Genomic DNA, 21,230 nt, shown 5'->3' with positions numbered 1-21,230 from the left:
TCCGGGACTGCGCGATTGTGGGTCCCGCAGCCCCGCCGGCCTCGGAGGGTCGCCGTCTTCCACCCTCCGCCCCCGGGCCTGCGCACTGGCCGGGTCGCGGCGGGCGCGGGCAGGGCGGGGCGCGGACGGGCGCTCAGTCTCCGCCCCTCGCGCGGCTTGTAGGCGGTCGGGCAAAGCTTTATTCGGTGCTTGCCGCGTGGGGCCACACAGCTGAGGAGCAGCAGCGGCGGCAGCATGAGCGCAGGCCCGGACCCCGTGGTTATCGTCTCGGCGGCGCGGACCGCCATCGGTGAGTGGCTGGCGGGCGTCCGAGCTGCCCAGGTGTCTGCACGCTCGCCAGGCGGACGGCGGTGCACGGGGACGAGGAGACCTCGAGGCGGTGGAGGGCTGGCGGGTGGACGCACGCGGCTGCACGGGGCGAGGAGACCCCGCGGCGGTGGAGGGCCGGCGGGCTGGCGGCGGTGAACTGGGCGAGGACACCCAGTGGAAGAGGAGGGGGCGGCAGGAGGACGCCGGTCTCCGCCAAACCCGGGCCTCGCTGCCCGCCTGGGTTGCCCGCCCCTTCTGCCTTGCCCGGCGGGGCGTCCTCCCGCGGGTACTGATTGGCTCCCTGAGGTAGAGCCATGGTCAGCCCTGTGCTGCCATTGGCTAACGCAGAGTTGCTTCCTCTCCTGTGTCTCCTGATTGGCCCGCGTCAGGAAGAGCCATGGGTCACACTTGTGGTGGCGGGGGTGGGGCACCTGCTTGAGGGGTGTTAGTTGAGGGGCGGGCGGAGAGGACGAGAGAGGGGTGGGGGAATTGGGAGGTGATGGGAAGGGAGACAAGCTTGGGATTGTGATTTAGACGAGATGGAAGGATGAGGGGTGTGTGTGTGGAGACTGAGCTGAGGGGACAAGCTTGGGGGGTGTGGCGCAGGGAATGAAATGGGGGGACGAGCTGAGGGAACAAGCTGTTGGCGGGGACAGGCCTGGGAGATGAGCTGCGGGAACGACCTGTGGGGGGCGGATAAACAGAGGAGGATAGCACTCAACTGGGGGTGCTGGGCTGAGGAGGAAGAGGCCTGGGGGATGAGGTGAAGGGATAGAAAACCTGGAGTGGGGCAACCATGGGGGGATGAGGAGGAGAAAGTGGGGGGAGGAGTTGAAGGAACCGGAGGGGAGCTACCAGGGGGTGAGCAACTAGCTGTGGGGGGGGATGAGCTGGGCAGACTGAGGAGGGAGTCAAGGTCAGGACAATCTGGGAGGGAAGTGTAGACAAGCTGAAGGGACCAAGGGGGTGGTGGAGCCAGATGGTGGGGGTTACAAGCTGTGGGGGCACACACACAGGCCAAGCCGAGGCACTTCCTGTTGGATAAAAAATGAAGAATGATTGGCTTCTATCCACTTAGTTATTTAGTTTTCAAAACCCTTTGGCAGGGATCTTTTGGCTTCTTTTGTTTGGGAATCACAGGGAGGTATCCATTTCCCTCAGTTTTCTGGAAATAGCAAGATTGCCCCTGGCTGAAAGCCTCTGTTGGGAGCTCTGGTGTCTAGTGCCTAAGGCATTTGACTGCTAACCAGAAGGCTGCAGTTCAAACCCACCAGCCACTCCTGGGAAGGAACGTTGGGCAATCTACTTCTTTAGAGGTGTACTGTCTTGGAAACCCAAGGGGGGGTTGCTGTGAGTCTGATTTGACTCCACGGCAGTGAGGTTTTTTTTTTTTTTTCTTTTTAGTGGAGGCCTCTGTAAGCCATTCTGAGTGTTGCCTCTCTCATTCACAGCTGTGGCAATTTGTGACAAGTGCCCATGTGCTTTACCTAGCCCTGCTGGTTTGCAAGCCTGTGTAGAGAACAGGGCATACCTCTTCCCTGGGGCTTTCTACACAAGCTCATCTCAGTACTAGGGCATGAGGAGCCCACAGCTTCCGGCCTCTGTGGCTTCTTTATCATTCTCAAGTTTCACCTGTGCTCTCTCTCTGTTATTTTAGGCTCTTTCAATGGTTCCTTATCATCTGTTTCTGTCCATGACCTGGGAGCAACTGTCATCAAAGAAGTCCTGAAGAGGGCCAGTGTTGCTCCAGCAGAGGTGTCTGAGGTCATATTTGGACATGTTTTAACAGCAGGTAACTAACTTATCAGTGATCCTGGCACAGGTCAGGTTTGTTAGAACACTTTGTTAACAAAGAGATTTACATTCTTGTCTCCGTATATTATTCGCTCATGGATTCCCTGCTGTTAGAGCTCCTCCTACCCCTACCTCATCTGCCTATGTTGATAGGTTGTCATCAAGTCAGTTCTGAATCATGGCAACCCTGTGTGCAACAGAAAGGAACACTGCCTGGTCCTGCACCATCCTCACAATCCTTGCTATGCTTGAGCTTATTGTTTCAGCCACTGTCTGTCAGTTTATCTTGTTGAGGGTCTTCCCCTTTTTCACTGACCTGTGACTTTACCAAGCATGATATCCTTCTCCAGGGAATGGTCCCTTCTGACAGCGAGACCAAAGTAGGTGAGACGAAGTCTGGCTATTCTTGATTCATAAGAGCATTCCAGCTGTACTACTTCTGGGACAGATTTCTTTATTCTTTTGACAGTCCGTGGTATTTTTTTTCAGTATTCTTTGCCAACGCCGCAATTCAAAGGCATCCATTTTTTTCTTCAGTCTTCTTTATTCAATGTTCAGCTTTCACATGCATATGAGGCTATTGAAAATACGATGGCTTAGGTCAGGCTCACTTAGTCTTTAAAGTGACATCTTCGCTCCTTAACATTGTAAAGCATTCTTTTGCAGCAGATTTGCCTAGTGAAATAGGACATCTGATTTTTTTTTTTTTTTTAATTCTTACTGTGATTTGGATGAAAGTTTACAGAGAAAATTCATTTTTCATTTTGCATCTCACATATACTTTGTCTCATGACATTGACTGCAGTTTCCCACAGTGCAACAACTCTCTTCCCACTTCCTCCTCATAGTTACTTCTTCCCTATGTCCTTCCTTCCCATGCACTATTGCCCCCCGAGATGTCTCCCTGTGCATACACAGCCCTTCTATTCTCCCATGATTGATCTCTCCAAGGAGTGTTTCTACCTAATATAAATGTTCAGCTCATATGCCTGACTTTTGTTTGGCTGGAAGCTACAAGAGTGGGTTCAGTTTCACACCTAAAGGGCAGCTAGGGGCCATGGTCTCAGGGATTCCACCAGGCTCTATCAGACCAGCAAACCTGGTCACTTTTTTTTTTACTTTTTTTTAAATGAATTTTGAGTTTTGTTCCACATTGTTCTCCAACTCTATTAAGGATCTCCTACATAGATTTCCCCTCTGAATGGTTGACAGCAGTTGCCAGGTACCACCTAGTTCTTCTGGTCTCATAGTCATACCGACTGAGGATCACATGGTATACCAGTACCCTGGACTAACTAATTTTTCCATGCCTCTTTGGTTTTCTTCATTTTTCTTTGTTCTGGATGAGGAGAGACCCATTGCTACATCTAGATGGCTGCTTGCAAGCTTTTAAGATCCCAGTCGCTACTTGCCAAAGTAGGACATGGAACAATGTTTTTGTGTAGTATTTTATGCCAGTTGAGCTTGATGTCCTCTGCGACCATGGTCCCCATCCCACAGGTCCAACTGCTTGCTCCCTCTGGGTAGCTGGCTCTGGCTAAGAAGTGACTATAACCTTGTCCCTTGTTAGCTCCACTATATACCTGGAATTCTTACAGAACATACAAATACACTTGTAGAAACATTGTCTGCCAACCTATACGTGGTCATGGGCACACTCACTCTTGCATAAAACCAAAAATCAGACTCACTGCCATCGAGCCAGATGTGACTCATAGTGAGCTCTCCTTGGGTTTCCAAAGTGATATATCTATGGAAATAAATTGCCCAGTCTTCCTTCTGAGGAGTGGCTGGTGGTTTGAACCACCAGCCTTTTGGTTAGTAGTCAAATGCCTTAGGCACTCCACCACCAGAGACATACCTAATCATTTAGCCTGTCCACCCCATCTATCCACCCAAATAGCCATGTTTTCCTTCACTGACAATGCAGTACTGTATGTGCAAAAGGGTTCATCTTTGTATGTCTCAGGCTCCTCTCCATGTCTTCCTCTTCCTCAGTGTCACTGTGTTGTTCACTCACATTTGGTCCATTGCTCTTGCCTTCACCCAAAGGACATCTGATTTTTGACTGCTGCTCCCATGGCTGATGATCATGGATCCAAATAAAATGAAGTCTTTAACAACTTTAATCTTTTCTTCATTTATTGTGATGTTGCTTATTGGTCCAGTTGTGAGGATTTTTATTTTCTTTATGTTGAGGTCTAATCCATACTGAAGGCTGTATAGTCTTTGATCTTCATCAGTAAGTGCTTCAACAGTTGCTTTGATATAATATGCTGAATGAACCTGGACCATTGTCCTACACCATTTTTTCATTCTCTAGAAGCGTATGCAAATCTGAAATTGACAAAACATGCCATCAAACTGTGTTGATTATCGCTAGTGATTGGAATGCACAAGTTGGAAATGAAGAATAAACACTAGTAGTTGGAAAATAATGGCATTGGTGAGAGAAATAACACTGGAGATTATATGATAAAATTTTGCAAGACCAGTAACTTACTCACTGCAGATACCTTTTTTCAGCAACATAAATGGCAGCTATCACCAGATGGAGTACACAGGAATCAGATCGACTATATCTGTGGAAAGAGGCAATGGAGAAGCTCAGTATCTTCAGCTAGAACAAGGCCAGGAGCTGACTATGGAACTGCTCATATGCATGTTCAAGTTGAAGCTGAAGATAATTAAAACAAGTCCATAAGAGTCAAAATATGACCTTGATTATATCCCTCCTGAATTTAGAGACCATTTAAAGAATAGATTTGATGCACCAGTGATTGAAAACCAGAGGAATTGTGGGATGACATCAAGAACATCACCTATGAAGAAAGCAAAAGGTCACTGAAGAGATAGGAAGGGAAGAAAAGACTAGAATGGATGTCAGAAGAGCCTCTGAAACTTACCCTTGAACAGAGAGTAGTTAAAGCAAATGGAAGAAGTGACAAAAGAGCTGATCAGAAGAATTCAAAGAGCAGCTCAAGAAGACAAAAATCAGTTATTAGAATGAAATGTGCAGAGATCTGGAGTTAGAAAACCAAAAGGGAAGAACATGTTCAGCATTTCTCAAGCTGAAAGAACTGAGGAAAGAATTCAAGCCTAGAGATATAATACTGAAAGATTCTATGGGCAAAATATCGAATGATGCAGGAAACATCAAAAGAAGATGGAAAGAATACAGTCGCTATACCAAAAAGAATTGGCCAGTGTTCATCCATTTCAGGAGGTGGCATATGATCAAGAACCAGAGGTATTGAAGGAAGAAGTCGAAGCTGCACTGAAACAACTGATGAAGAACAAGGCTTCAAGAATTGACAGAATACCCATTGAGATGTTTCAACAAATGGATGCCGTGCTGGAGGCACTTGCTTGTTTATGCTGAGAAATTTGGAAGACAGCTACCTGGCCAACTGACTGGAAGAGAGCCATATCTGTACCCATTCCAAAGAAAAGTGATCCCACAGAATGTGGAAATTATTGAACAATATCATTAATATCTCACACAAGTAAAATCTTGCTGAAGATAATTCGAAAACAGTTGTAGCAGTATATTGACAGAGAACTTCTGGAAATGCATGCTGGGTTCAGAGGAGGATGTGGAACAAGGGATATCATTGTTGATGCCAGATGGATTATGGCTCAAAGCTAAGAATACCAGAAAGATGTTTACTTGTGTTTTATTCACTATGCAAAAGCATTTGATTGTGTGGATCCTAACAAAGTATGAATAACATTAAGAAGAATGGGAATTCCAGAACAGTTAATTGGGCTCATGAGGAACCTGTACGTAGACCAGGAGACTGTCGTTTGAACAGAGCAAGGGGCTACTGCGTGGTTTGAAATCAAGAAGGGAGTGTGTCAGGGTTGTATCCTTTCACCATACTTACTCAGTCTGTGTGCTGAGCACATAATCTGAGAAGCTGGACCATATGAAGAAGAGCATGGCATCAAGATTGGAGGAAAACTCATTAACAACCTGTGATATGCAGACAACACACCTTTGCTTATTGAAAGTGAGCATGACTTGAAGCACCTACTGATGAAGGTTAAAGACTACAGTCTGCAGTGTGAATTACATCTTAACATAAAGAAAATGAAAATCCTCACTACTGGACCAATAAGCAACATCATGATAAATGGAGAAAAGATTGAAGTTGTCAAAGATTTCATATTAACTTTGTTCCACAATCAGCACCAATGGAAACAGTAGTCAAGACATCAGACAATGTATTCCACTGGGCAAATCTGCTGCAAAAGAGCTCTTGAAAGTGCTGAAGAGCAAAGATGTCTCTTTGAAGACTAAGGTGTCCCTCACCCAAGCCATGGTATTTCCAACTGCATGTGACAGCATATGCCTGTGAGAGCTGGACAATGAATAAGGAAGACCAAAGAAGAGTTGATGCTTTTGAGTTGTGTTGGCGAAGAATACTGAAAGTACCATGGACTGCTGAAGAACAAATAAGTCTGCCCTGGAAGAAGTGCAGCCGGAATGCTCCTTGGAAGCAAGAATGGCCAGAGTTTGTCTCACCCACTTTGATCATGTTGTCAGAAGGGACCATTCCCTGGAGAAGGATATCATGCTTAGTAAAGTGAAGGGTCGGGGAAAAAGGGGAAGGCCTTTACCAAGATGGATTGACATAGTGGCTATAATGATGGGCTCAGGTATAGCAAGGATTGTGAGACTTGCACAGGACCAGGCAGTGTTTTGATCTGTTTTACAGAGGGTTGCCATGAGTTGGAGCCGACTCACCAGCCCCTAACAAGAACAGAAATATATGAGGATAAACATGGCCCTCCACACTCCCTGAAATACCAGCCATCCAGTCACATGTGCTGAATTTCTCCTGTGTGCCAGCCCTGTGCTAGATGGTGATCTGGTTCCAGCAACAATAATAAGGTCCTTGTCCTCATCGAGGTCACTGTTGAGCTGGGTAAGGGGGAAAGGGAAGAAGGAGATGGCTGACGGATAGGGATGACGTGAGAAGACAGTGATTTGGCAAGAGCTCCTGGGTGGTATGGATAGTTAAACACTAGTAACTGAAAGGTTGGCAGTTAGAACCTACCCAGAGGCAATGTGCAATAAAGGCTTGGTGATCTGCTTCTGAAAGTTCATAGCCTTGAAAACACTATAGGAGTTCTACTCTGCACACATGGAGTTGTCAGGAGTTGGAATCAACTCAGCTGCAATTGGTATGGAAAATCATAGCAATTTCAAAGAATTGAACCAGTGTGCTGGTTGTACAAGTGAATGTTCACATAAGTCAACCGGGAATTGGGCAATTGCTGCTGGTGACAGAGGAGGTCTGGAGTTTGGCCACTGGCATGGGTGAGTTGAGTAGGAAGAGAGGGAAGGCAAACAGCAGAGTTCAAGGAACTGGGAGTCAGTGTGTTGCCTGGGGCTACCATGGGGGTGCTGAGGTAACAGATTGAGACAGGAGTTGGGCTGGAGGAGAAAGCTGTAAGAACTGGAGTTTAGAAAGAGGGAGAGCAGCCGGAGTGGTAGCTTGGTGGAGGGGAAGGATCCTGCCTGAAGGCATGGGCTGCAGAGGAGGAGGGTCTTAAGATAAGTTACCAGGTCAGGGTCTGTGAGGAGTAAGGGCAGGGCCTTAACTTTAGGCTTGGGTCAGTGAAGCCTAGGAGAATGAAGGCTCCCACTCAGGGAAAGCATGTCCTCAGGGAAAAACAGGATGTGCTGAGAAGAGGTGAAGGAAGGGAGGGTTTGGAGTCACTGAGTGGGAAATCTAGATGTAGCAGTGAAGAAGCCAGACTACCTGGTTCACGTGCCAGTTCACACAACAATGTAGAAGACTGTTGGCTGACTCTCTCTAAGTTGGGAGCTCTGGTAGTATAGTGCCTAAGGCACTTGACTGCTAACCAGAAGGCTGGTGGTTCAAACCCACCAACCACTCCTCGGAAGGAAGGTTGGGCAATCTACTTCCGTAGTGATACTGCCTCCAAAACCCAAGGAGGGGTCCCTGTGAGGCAGCACATAACAACAACAACAACAACTCTGTAAGTTGCCTAAGCTACCTCTGCCTCATTTTCCACAGGTATGAAATAGAGATAAAACCCATAGTACTTCTTAGAGGATTACATGAATTATTGCACACAGAAAGGAGATAAATGTTGGCTTTTGAGGTTAATATTATTAGGAAATTTCTCCACTGGGGGTTCATTCCTTGGTGTTAAGTATTGTCTTAATCCTAAATTTTAAAAAGCAAATCAGGGATAGCTAACAACCCACCATTGAGGTTAGGACATTTCTTTTGTCTGGTGCAAGCTGGGTGCTTCCATGAAGCCAAGAGGAAGAGAAGTGTTCAGATACTGAAGTTTGTCATAAACTCATTTTTCCTTGAGGTGATTCTGGGGCTACATGTACTACGTGTAAAAATGGCCTGGTGGGGGCATCTGACCTCTAACTTCACAAGAGGGACAGACAAGATTAACAGCCCAAGGCTGATTGCTATGAGGCGGCCAGACGTGTTTCTACTCCCCAACCTTTTTACCAATTCTGACACCAGCCATCCCTCCCAGGGCCCTCTCTGCTTCTCTGCTGGGTTCAGTAATTTGGTTGCAGGGGCCACACGGAGTTCATGGACAATACTTATGATCAGGGGATTTATTAGGGAAGTTGGTCACAGTTTGGGTTCAGGAATATCATTCAGGGTACAGTTCTTGGATCGGGACAGCCTGTTCTCAGCTGGGGCCACAGGGAGCAGGACAGGGGAGCCCCCTGTGCCATCTTCTGGTTCCACCATCACCATTTCTCTGCTGCTGCTTGTTGTCATCTCCGTTGTTAAACTCACTCTCTGTCTTCTGGGGTGAAGAGTTTCTTAGAGCAGGGATCCATGTCCAAAGGACACGCTCTGCCTCCTTATCTTGGTGGTGGTAGTCAGGACCCCCCCTTCCACCTCTGTGATAGTTCATTTTACACCTATCAGGATGGCAAACTGAGCAATTCCCTCGTTAGGGTTCCATATGTTGTATTTGCATGGTCCCACCCCACAAGCGTTCCACCTTATTTCTACTAGGGAGCTATCCAGTCCTCCTGGTGGGCCACAAGCACTTCATTTGCATAGTCCCACCCAGTCATTTAGTGGGATTTACAGAGACTGGCTGGAAGGGCCATACTGCATAGTTCATTGGGTCATGCATTATGGTCCAGCCTTTCTCTGTCCCCTTGTTTCTTTCTTTCTTTGTACTTCTTTCTCCACAAGTAGCTGTGCTCCAGGGTGGAGCACCTAGTAGGCCCAGTTCTTGCTGGGTCTAGAGTTGTTAGCAATGCTTCTAACTTCCCCATATGGAGCAGGGTTTATCTTAGAAGCCCCAGGGCATGCCCTCTGGAGTGAATGGCCTCCTTTGGAATGCTTTAGGGACAGACTCCTTGGGGATGGCCTTGAGAGCCACAGCTGCTTTTTGCTGGCTGCCTCAAGAGCCCCATGATGCTTCTGGACTCCACATTCCTGTATTCGTGCCTGTTGCTGGTGCCCCCGCTGAAAGGGCTCCTGATGTGACAGTGGAAACCTGCCCTTCCTTCCAGAGAAACTCCTGCTGGGGCACCACTCAAAGGTCCTGGGTGTGCAGCAGGAAGACAGGTTGCACCTGCTGTTCTCAAGGGGTGGGAGGGTCTGCAGGTCTGTCCCTGGACTGGAGGTAGCTGAGTGGGGAGAGTGCACACGTCTCACTTAGGATTCCTGCTTGGTTCGTAGACCAACAACCATTGGCCATTTCTAACCAGTTAGCTTTTAGTCACTAGTTTCATGCTCACACAGCAGCGTACATTCTAATTACTAGTAATGGAAAGTGGTAATGTTCACCCAAACCACTTTTAGTTCTGTCTGTGAGAGCTGTGCCATTTGTCTGTGTCTTTTCTTGGTAACTTTGTAGTCCTTCTAGTTGCTTCTTCCTCAGCTTGTCCTGTGGGCCTTAAAGCCCCTTATCAATCACACCACTTCTTCCTGATTTTCTAAGGACCCCTCAGCCCCCTGACTTGTCCTTTCTGGATCGTAGCACTCCACCAGTGTTTCTGCTGTTTTCTTCTGTGTCTGTCACTCCTACAGAACCTCTCACACTATTGCAAGTGAAAATAATACCTGTGTTTTTTGAGTACTAGGCCTTTGAAGCATAGTCCCACCCAATCGTTTGATGGGAGTTATAAGGACTGGGTTAAAAGGACATTTAAGTACTTTACTTTTGATTACTTCACTCAGTCCTCCTTATGAATCTGTTGGATCCTATTGTGTCCGTCTTTATGATCTTCCTATAATCTTCCTCTTTAGGGATGGAGGACAAAAAGCATACAACTGAAATAACTAGAGAGCCGTGTGAAACTGAAAACAAACGAGTTGTGGAGTTGGTTCCAGTGGATAGTGGCTGCGTGTGTAGAGAGTAGAACTGCTCCATAGGGTTGTCAAAGCTGTGACCTTTCAGAAACAGATTGCCAGACCTTTCTTCTGCAGTACCTTGGGGTAGGTTTGAACCACCAGCCTTTTGGTTAACAGTGAAATGCTCAGTAATCATTTGCACCAGCCAGGGCCTAGTGAGCAGTACAGACAGTCTGTAAGATGAAGGGCCAGACTGTGTGAGGTGTAGAGGCCACACAGGCCCATCTGCCTCTGCAGTGATCTTGGTGGGGCTCTGGGCTTACGGCAGTGCTAGAGACCTGGGAGGCAGCTCCCCCAGAAGTCAGCTCTCCCAGGAGGCAGCTCCTGACTTTGCATACACTCTTCCTCTGACCTTCTGTTTTGCACCTTGATTGCTGAGAGGCATCTGCTCCCCTTCCAGGTTGTGGACAGAATCCTGTTCGACAAGCCAGTATGGGGGCAGGAATCCCCTACACTGTTCCAGCATGGAGCTGCCAGATGATCTGTGGGTCAGGCCTGAAAGCTGTGTGCCTTGCAGCCCAATCGGTAGGGCTGGGAGACTCCAGCATTGTGGTCGCAGGAGGCATGGAGAGTATGAGCAAGGTAAGGCCTCCAAGGGGATAGCCCTCACTGACAAACCCACTATCATGTTGTAGCGGGTGGGGCACACTGATGCACAGCGGGCTGGAGCCAAATAGCCAACCAAAAAATATCTTTGAGCCCTACCTGAATGCTAACTGCTTCAAAACCAAAAATCAAAACTCACCGCAGTATCACTACGGAAGTAGATAGAGAGCGGTGTTATACTGCCCAATCTTTCCTTCTGAGGAAGTGGATGGGAAATTCAGGGTGAAGAAACAACCTGTCAACTAGCATAATTGGAACAGAATTAAAAAAAAAAAAGAAAACCAGACTCACTGCCGTCCATTTGAATCCGACTCATAGTGACCCCTCCTTGGGTTTCTGAAGCGGTATATACAGAAGTCAATTGCCCAGCCTTCCTGTTTCTAAAATGTTGTTACTGAAGCATAAAATATTTTCTGAATTAAACCTATAACATTAGTCATTGATGTTCCTTTTAAAACATTTCTGGGGAGGAAAAGTCAGAAACAGAGGTAGCCACTGAACCTTCTTGCAAATGGCAAGGAGGATCCTTGGGAGCGGACTCTGCTGCCCTTTAGGGTATAGGCCATGCAAGAGTGACCTGTGCGTGTACCCTGGTCCAGTCAGTGTGCCAGATGGAACGTTTTTCAGCAAGGTCTATCCCTCAAGTTGGGACAGCGGAGAGAAAAAGTTGACCGCTGCTTCCCCCTGAGGCAACTCAGGTCAGAGGCTGGTTCGGCCCAGTCTTGCTGAGGCTCAGGAGCAGGGAGGCTAAGGTAGCAAAATGGTCATGGATTTTGATGGGTGCTCACAGAGCTGTTCTACCATCTGTGTGGACTTACCCAGGTGCTTTGGTAGATGTGGCCTTTTTTGAAGTCCCACAAACAGCCCTTACAGGGTGGTGGTTGATACTGTTGAGTTGATTCCAACTCATGGTGACTCCATGTGACAAAGTAGAGTTGGTCCATGTTGTTTTCAAGGCTCTGATCTTTTGGAAGCAGATTAGATTGTCAGGCCTGTGTGTCTTCCAAGGTGCCTCTGGATGGGTTTGAACTACCATCCTTTGGGTAGTTGTGCCACCCAGGGACTCCATATAAATTAGGTGATACTTCTCCTAACTGATACTTAAGGAGGCCTAGAGCTGGGGTTCCAGGGTACCTGACTCCCAGTTGAGTGCTCTTTTGACTCTAGTATAGCTGCTGTTGAGTTGGTGACAGTTAAGAGCACTCTACCCTGAAATCCTTTCCCATCAATTAATTAGGTAACCTGATTATTCTCACTCTAGGTATTATGTCTCCCATCAAAATAAGCAACACATTGTTGGTGTCCCTTCAGCTTCAGGCAAGCTGTTCATTTAATAGCTAAATAGTCTCTTTGGAAAGAATAAATGGAGTAAGGAACTAGGAAGGTGCTCTCATGGTATAGTGGTTAAGGCATTTGACTGCTAACCAAAAGGTTGGTGGTTTGAACCTACCAGCTGCTCCATGGAAAAACAATGAGGTAGTCTGCTTCTGTAAAGATTTACAGCCTTGGAAAACCCCATAGGGGTCTATAGGAGTTGGAATCGACTCAATGGAGGTAAGTTTTTTTTTTTTTTTTTTTAAAGGAACTAGGGGAGGAGTCCTGTGGTACAGTGGGTAAGTGCTTGGCTACTAACTGAAAGGTCCGTGGCTCGAACCTACCAGCGGCTCTATGGGAGAAAGACTTGGCAATTTGCTCCCATAAAAATTATGGCCTAGGAAACGCTATGAGGAAGTTCTATTCTGTCCTTTAGGTTCATTGGAATCAACTTGACAACAGTGAGTTTGGGTTTGTTAAGGAGCTAGGACACAGAATGGATAGGTTTTGATGAAGAAGTGGGAATGAGTAGGTAGAGTAATGGGTTCACAAGGTAGGCAGGGTGGGGTAGGTAGTCTTCTGACTCCTGGGATCTTCAAGCCCTGGAACCTGAGTGAGGAGTAGAGTAGGTAAGAAGAGGGGAGAAAGGGTGGTAAGGAGGACTGGGTGCAGACTGAGGAAGCATTGTTGGGTGGTTTTGAGTGGGATCCTAAGGAAAGGACTAATTACAACCCAGCCCAAGTCCATTTCTGTTCTTGTGTCCAGGCTCCTCACTTGGTTCACTTGAGAACAGGAGTAAAGATGGGGGAGATGCCTCTGCTGGACAGCATACTGTGTGATGGTCTTACAGATGCATTTCACAACTACCACATGGGGGTTACAGGTAAGGCAGACCTAACTGAGAGTACAGCCACCAAGAAAGGGTGAATAAGTAACTGGTACGTAGGTGCGCATGTCTAGAGAGACCTGGAACCAGTGGTACCCCAGCAGCAGCGAGCAGTCCTTACACCAGGCCCTTGTTCTTGAGTACCACTGTCCATTTGAAGGAGCTAGAGCTCCCTGGGGAAAGGCCCCCTTCCAGCACTGGTGATATGTTGCAAGGACAGGAGCCAGTTCAAAGGGCTCCCACTATGCAAATGTTGGCCAATATGGGAATCAAAATAAATGATGCCAGCAGTTAGGGGAGGAAGGGTAGGGGGACAGGTGGAGCACAGGGCAATTTTAGGGCAGTGAAACTACTCTGTATGGTAGCTGTCAGGATGGACACCTGCCATATGCATTTGTCAAAACCCATGGAACTGACAACACACAGGGACCCCTGATGTATGGGCATTAGTTAATGTATTAATATTGGTTCATCAGTTGTAACAAACACACCACACAAATGCAAGGTGTTAATACTAGGAGAAACTGCAAGGGGGCAAGGGGCATATGGGAACTCTGCTGCCTGCATAACTTTTGTGTACAGCTAAATATACTCTAAAAAATACAGGCCATTATAAAGAATAAATAATGATAGTAATGGATTAAAGCTGGCTAAATAAAATGAAAATGCATGAGTCCATCTTCATATAAATAACTGAGTCTGTGGGGAGGGAAGAGAAAGGTCATTACAGGAGAAGGCCAGCTGAGTGATATGTCAGGAAGGAGCATGGGAGTTAGAAAACCATGAATGAGTGCTGCAGTTAGTGGAGAGAGAATTTGAGGAGGAAGATTTGAATAATCTGAAGTTACTTACTAATTTCATAAATCTCATAAATTAGTTATTAATTATAAATGGAAAAATAGTAAATTTACATTGTGGAAATTTTGTGGACGCTTAACCAAGTGATCAAAGCTAATGTCACCTGAGAAACTGGCATCAAGTGTGTCCTGATAAGATGCCATGAGATCACTGTTGTCAGTCAGTGGGTCCCTGCCTGCCTCTTGCATAATCTTGCTTAATGAGGAGCCATCACACACCCAAATGAGGGGACATTCCACAAAAGACCTGGCCCCTGCTTTTCAGAAATACTAAGGTCCTCATTATGGATTGAACCTCATCCTTCCATGCATAGTGTGTGTTGGAATCCTAACTTGTATACATGCAGATGTGACCTGTCTGGGAACAGGGCTGTATGTTAATGAATTCATATCAAAGTAAAGGGTGTGTTAACACGAGGAGCAGATAGGCACAGAAGCAAGGAAGCTGGAATGGGAGAAAATAAACGCCCACTGCATGAAGATCACAAGGAACCAAGGAAGCTGAAAAGAGACCAGGGCCTTCCCTTGAGGCCAACAGAGAAAACGTTCCCCTAGAACTGATTCCCAGAACTTGTACTTCTAGCCTCCTCAACTGTGAGAAAATAAATGTTTGTTCAGGCTACTACCCATTTGTGATGTTTCTGTTACAGCAGTACTAGAAAAGCAAGACAGTCCAGAAAACTCAAGCTAGTCTGAGGAACTGTACCAGAGAAGAGGAATTGCAGTGCACAAGCCTGGGTTAGCTCCTGGACTGAACAAGCCAAATAGGAGTAAAGGGCATCAATGGGACAACAGATGGAATTTATATATGGACCGAGGGTTTGATAAATAGCAGTCAGGCATCAACACCCACAGTACGTTCCATGAAATAGGACAGTATGTGATTTGGATGTTGTGCTAACATCATTATATACAGGCAGTACCTGGATTACAATTGAGTTCCATTCCTAAGTCTGTTTAAGTCAAATTTATTACGTTAAGTAGGAACAGTTATGGACGGTTCATATCTAACGTCAGTTGAATGTCTTAATATATAGTGTACCTTTCTATGCATAAAATACATTAAAGAAACCCTTCCAGATAAATTAAAATATCTTCGACATAATAACAGTAATAATAATGTTTTGATGTGTGTTGCAAAGTAGTGCCTGTTGTTATTACAAACCATTTTATGTTCCTCGAATTTTTGATATAATAGGCTTTATAGGGGTTAGAACCATGGATGTATGTGTAGTTGGATGTTGCCTTGACAGACCTTACGTTGCACAAGAGTGTACTGTATTGAGGTTAAATTTCCTGATTTTGATAACTGTTAAGTCGGAGAACGGCCTTGCTTTGGGGAAATACACGGTGAAGTTAAAATTTAGGGTAAAGGGTTACAACCCTTCTGACTTTCTCTGAAATGCTTCTGAGAAAAAGGACAACAGGCAAATGGAGTAAAATATAAACAGTGGGTAGATCTGCACAAAGGAAAATTCTGTAAGGTGAAAATTATATAGAAAAGAAGAAACATGAAAAGAATGTGTTAGTGGTTCCGTCGTGCCCCCAAAAAAGGTGTGTTGAAGTCCTAACCCCTGCACCTATGATTGTGACCTTGTTTGAAGTTGTCATGAGAACATACGAGAGTAGGATCAAGCCTTATCCACTACGATTGATACAAGAGAAGCAGCACAGAGACAGGGTAGATGCCACGGGAAGACAAATGACGTATCTACAGGCCAGAAAGCCAGGGATCACCAGGAGCCACCTGACGCTTAGAGACAAAGAAAGCTTGACCCTGCTGCCAACCTGAATATGGCCTTCAAGCCTCTAAACTGTGACACAGTACATTTCTGCTGTTTTGGGATGGTTTGTTTTGGCAGCCTCAGGAGACTAGTACAGAAGGCTTCTTCAGAGTCACTGAGACCTTCACTGCCAGTGGCGGCAAGATTGCCACAGAGCAGTTGAGAGGCGCCAGCGCTGCACGCTCAATGCTTCTTTAAATGTGAACAGCCTGAGCTTCCAAGAGCCAGCTCATGAAACTAACTGTGCTGTTTGTATTTATTTCCCACTTCTCAGCTGAAAATGTAGCCAAGAAATGGCAAGTGAGCAGAGAAGATCAAGACAAGATTGCACTTCTGTCCCAGAACAGGACAGAGCACGCCCAGAAAGCGGGCTACTTCGACAAAGAGATCGTGCCAGTCTTTGTATCGTCTAGAAAAGGTGGGTGTATTGGAAACAGTGACGTCCAAAAGGAAAACACCTAGGAGCATTTGTGAGGCCAGGAAAGATGTGTAGATGCATCTGAATGTGGAAGTGGGATAGGGATCTTCTAAGTTTCCAGTAGGAGGAAATGTGGGAAACTGTCACCAGCCATTCTAGGCTCAAGTGTCCAGGGCTGGTGTCTCATACAGCAGGTTTCGTGGCAAACGGGAGCATTGGTTCTTGGGTGCCAGCAGGCTTTGACTGACCTGCTCCCCACAGGCCACATCTCTTCAGAAGTGAACGTCCCTTCCTTTCTGTTGCTTCTGTGTGCATCTTACATTTAGATTTCCTGAGAATGAGTCTTTTGGGGTCACTTAGCCATTATGTAATAAGGAGTGCTGTGGTCCAGGTCCCTTATTGGTGACTAACTCAGGTTCAGTACCTATAAGCTTAGTTAGCCTTGAGACTCCCTGATCTAGTCCATTGTAACTAACAAAGTCCTCTGAAGGAACTGTGGGTGTGGTAACAGAATGTTTCCTGGCCTATCAGGTAGATTATGGCTTTTCGTGCACCAGAGAGGCCAGTTACACATGAGGGAGCTCATGTGCAAGAGTGACAGGGAAGTAAATTTTGGAAGGAGCCGTCAAGTAACAGTTTAATAGAAAATAATTGTAAGGGGAAGGCAAAATGGCTGCATGGGTCACGTGATCTACACGTTTTAAGCAGGCTCACTGGTATATTATCTGTAAGTCCAGTGGAAGACCCTACTACTCATTTTTGCATTCTGGGTGTAAAATGTAGTTCATTTTTCAAAAGATGTGGATCTTCTTTGTGTAAAGTTGGTAACTCCATCTTCACTGCCAGTTATGTGGTGAGGATCAACATGAATGTATTCCCTACATGTGGGGATTGGCCCAGCCCCATCTTCCCACTCCTCCATTCTCATCACCAGCTGTCCCTGTGGCCCTCTCACCCTAAATACCCAGACATAAGTCAGCACTCACAGATTAACAGGAAACCAGCCTTCAGACTGCCACATAGGTAGATGCCAGCTACAAATTCAGGGAGCCCACGACACCCCAGGCTTCTGCCCTGCTGGCTTCGGCTTTGGGGCGGTTTCCCATTGCCCCTTCAGGATGCCAGCCAAAAGCTTGTGAATCCATACAGCATCCTCACTTTGTGACCTGCTGGTTCCGATTACTCCTTTGGGTTCAGTAACTCTGGAACAACTCCCAGGACTCATGGAGGGTATACCATATTTAGGACTCCAGATTCGTTATAGTCCCAGAGGATACAGACAGATGCATAAGGCAGGGTCTGGGAGGGTTCCCAACACGGAGTTTCCATTTCCCAAGGACTGTGTTACCATCACAGAGGGCAGATGCCACTCCCTAGCTACCAAAATTCCAAACTCAATGCTGTTGAGTTGGATCCAATTAATCGTGAATCCTCCTTGGGTTTCTGGGGCAGTATTACTATGGAAGTAGATTGCCCAGCCTTCCTTCCAAGGAGTGGCTGGTGGGTTTTAACTGCTACCCTTCTGGTTAGCTATCACATGCCTTAGGCACTACGCCACCAGAACCCAACCCCGCCCCCCAAGCTAGGAGGCTCACTCTAAGCCTGTGTATTCAGGGCTGGTGCCAGCTAATCCTGCATGGTAGGCTGATCATGCCTCAGACTAATTGATCCTGACCTCCCAGGCGAGTACTCTGGTATGGCCAGCCCCTACTCATCAGCATACATCTCAGAGCCAAAGGCCACCTTACTGAGGGTAAAACATGGTTTTTACCCCACATGAGGAGCTTTCGTGGCACTGTGGTTAAGGCATTGGACTGCTAACCAGAAGGTTGGTATGAACCGACTAGCTGCTCCATGGGAGAAAGATGAGACAGTCTGCTTCCATAAAGATTTACAGCCTTGGAAAACCTATGGGGCAGTTGTAATTTGTCCTGTAGGGTTGCTGTGAGTCAGAATCAACTTGATGGCAGTGGGTTTGGTTTTACCCCATGTTGTTCATTGGCATGGAAACCAGGAGGGCAAAGGGTGTTAAGCTTGTCCAGTGGAAGCTGATGGGTGCGCCCTCTAAAATGCTCTCCAGCATCAAGGAAGCTGCTTTCCTTCATGCACACGTGCTGAGGACACACTGGGGTGGGTACACTGATGACCGGAAATGTGGCCCTTGAGAGGATTGCAGTGCAAAGGTAGAGATTCCCAAGTAATTGCTATATTGTATATTACCGATTTTCAACAAGCAAATGGATTTTCCTTGCGTGAGAAATCCAAACTTGTGTTCCTCTTGAGCTCTTTTTAAAGATAAAAAAAAAAAGTTCAAGGTGCTAAAGGGAGCTCTGGTGGCATAGTGCCCAAGGCATTTGACTGCTAACCAGAAGGCTGGTGGTTCAAACCCACCAGCCACTCCTTGGAAGGAAGGTTGGGCAATCTATTTCTATAGTGATACCGCCTCAGAAACCCAAGGGGAGGGATCGCTATGAGTCGGATCCTACTTGATGGCAGTGAGCTTGGTTTTGGGGGGGTTTTTTTGTGCTAAAAATATGAAATTGGTCATTTTAACCATTTTGAAGCATACAATTCAGTGGCATTAATTACAATTAAGTGTAACCATCACCACTAAGAGATTTCTAATATTTTTTAATCCCCCAGAAGTTGGGTCCTCTCCAGACAGTAACCCCATTCTTCCTTGGGTGGTTTTGCAGAGTTGACATGAAATGTTTTAACATCCATTAGTTCTTAGATTGTGTCTACTTTCCCCCTATTGGAAGTGGTTATGTGTTAATAAGCCTCTCTTCCAAACTGTCTTGAGAAATCCACCAGACAGCTATAGCATGCTCAGGGCCATCTCTGTACTCATCTTCTCGTAGGTCTTACTGAAGTTAAAACAGATGAGTTTCCACGACACGGGAGCAACATAGAAGCCATGTCCAAGCTAAAGCCTTTCTTCCTTACAGATGGAACAGGAACAGTTACCCCAGCAAACGCTTCAGGTTAGAGGATCTGTAAGGTAGTTAGAGCTAGTCACCTTCTGCAAGTCTGTTACGAGTTAAAATCTTTTTCTAACTTTTCATTTCATTAACTGCTTATAAACGGTACTTTCATAAACTATCCTTCCCCACTCCTTTAATCTTTCCACTTTCTTTTGTGGATTATTGTGGTCATTTCTAACTATAAAGTCTGTTAAATTACGGACAGTTCTGCCAGGATGCTTTAAGAATTATTTACCTCCTATCTTCAGGTGGGAGGGAAAGCAGGCCGATTCATGGCGGAGGTGTTAAGCAGCATTATTCCCGAAGTACAGACATTCCTGTTTTACAGGAATAAATGATGGTGCTGCAGCCGTGGTCCTTATGAAGAAGTCTGAAGCTGTTAATCGTGGCCTGACACCTTTAGCAGAGATAGTTTCCTGGTCACAAGTAGGTGTAGACCCTTCCATTATGGGAACAGGACCAATTCCAGCGATCAAGCAAGCCGTGAGTGTAACACTTTGTTCTTACTGTTCTAATTAGCTCAGCTCTTTGGAACCAGACCAATAACCTGCAGTGCCATCAAGTTCCCTTCCTCTGAGCCTTCACTCAGATCTCCTTCCCACTGCAAAATGCCAGGATTGTGTTTCATGTTGTCTTCCAATTACTTCAGTCTCCCCACTAGCCTTCAATAAGCTTCATCACTTTTCTTACTTTCCTTCCCATGCACACAGCTCAGAACATCTGGGTCACATGCATTCTCGGGGACTGACTCTGAATCACTGACCACACACACAGATGCTATTGGTGCAAAACTTGGTAGAATTCCTAAGGGATGCTTTAGAGAACACAGCTTAACCTTTCAAAATTGATGTCACCAAGGCAAAATGTGTGAGGTCTAAGATTGATGGCGCACCGTGAGTGGCAGTTTATAGATCCTTCAGAATCGTGCAGCACACTCGCTTGTTGACTTCTACAGGGAACGGTTTCACTCGAGCCTGTTAATTCGAGCTCTTCCACCCCTACCCCATTCATGTCCCCTTCAGGTTGCGAAAGCAGGGTGGTCACTGGAGGATGTCGATGTGTTTGAGATCAATGAAGCCTTTGCAGCCCTCTCTGTTGCCATTGCTAAGGAGCTGGGATTAAATCCAGAGAAGGTAAACAGGGGCAAGCAGTCCTGCCAACTCACAACTTCCTGTTGCTGCTTCCCAAGGCAAAATGCTTCAAGTACGTTAGTTCACTTCTTGCATTAACAGGGCAACAGTTTTTAAACTAAGGAACTAGATAAGGTAGGCATGGATGCAAAGGTGTGAATTTGTTCCATTGAAAATGGAATGAAAGGGCAGTTTATAGATGTAATATTGGGGAAGGGGGAAACAGTTTTAGGATTTTAATCCTGTGTCCACAGAACAAAGGAGCTCTTACGGTGTAGTAAAGGATTTGGCTGTTACCAGAGGTTGGTGGTTCAAAAAGCATGGCTGCTCTGGGGGAGGAAGATGAGGCAGCCCCCTTCCATAGATTATAACCTTAAAAAACCAGTGGGGGTCACTGAGTCTGAAATGACTTAATGGCAGTTAGTGGGTGGTAGTGTCCACAGAACAATCTGAAATAAACCTTTCCCGACAGGTCAACATTCAAGGAGGGGCCATAGCCTTGGGTCATCCCTTGGGAGCATCTGGATGCCGAATCCTCGTGACCCTGTTACACAGCATGGAGAGAACTGGTGTAAATCGAGGTGTTGCTGCCCTGTGCATTGGGGGAGGGATGGGAATAGCAATGTGTGTTCAGAGAGGATGAAATTGTGCTAACAATGAATCTTCTTTAAATTCGAACCTCACTTTTTAAAAACTTTTATGATACTGAAATGGACCAAACTGGAGCTGGAAATGACACAGTAACTCAAAGCTTGACAGCTCTT

General features: G+C 46.3%; 1 protein-coding gene across 1 annotated transcript; it reads left to right on the top strand.

Moving 5' to 3' along the window:
* The first annotated feature begins 234 nt into the window (after window positions 1–234).
* On the top strand, window positions 235–21,109 carry ACAT2 (acetyl-CoA acetyltransferase 2). Its single transcript, XM_007945266.2, has 9 exons — window positions 235–289; window positions 1,967–2,101; window positions 10,888–11,069; window positions 13,173–13,290; window positions 16,209–16,352; window positions 19,214–19,336; window positions 19,665–19,819; window positions 20,359–20,469; window positions 20,939–21,109. Exons 1-9 carry the CDS (start codon window positions 235–237, stop codon window positions 21,107–21,109), a joined length of 1,194 nt encoding a protein of 397 aa, XP_007943457.1.
* Window positions 21,110–21,230: the final 121 nt, after the last annotated feature.

This window comes from Orycteropus afer, unplaced genomic scaffold (assembly GCF_000298275.1).
Source record: "Orycteropus afer afer isolate SDZICR_OR568_19922 unplaced genomic scaffold, OryAfe1.0 scaffold00135, whole genome shotgun sequence".
Classification (NCBI taxonomy): domain Eukaryota; kingdom Metazoa; phylum Chordata; class Mammalia; order Tubulidentata; family Orycteropodidae; genus Orycteropus; species Orycteropus afer.
The sequence above is the reverse complement of the archived record's forward strand: the minus strand, read 5'-3'. Positions and strand labels throughout refer to the sequence as shown.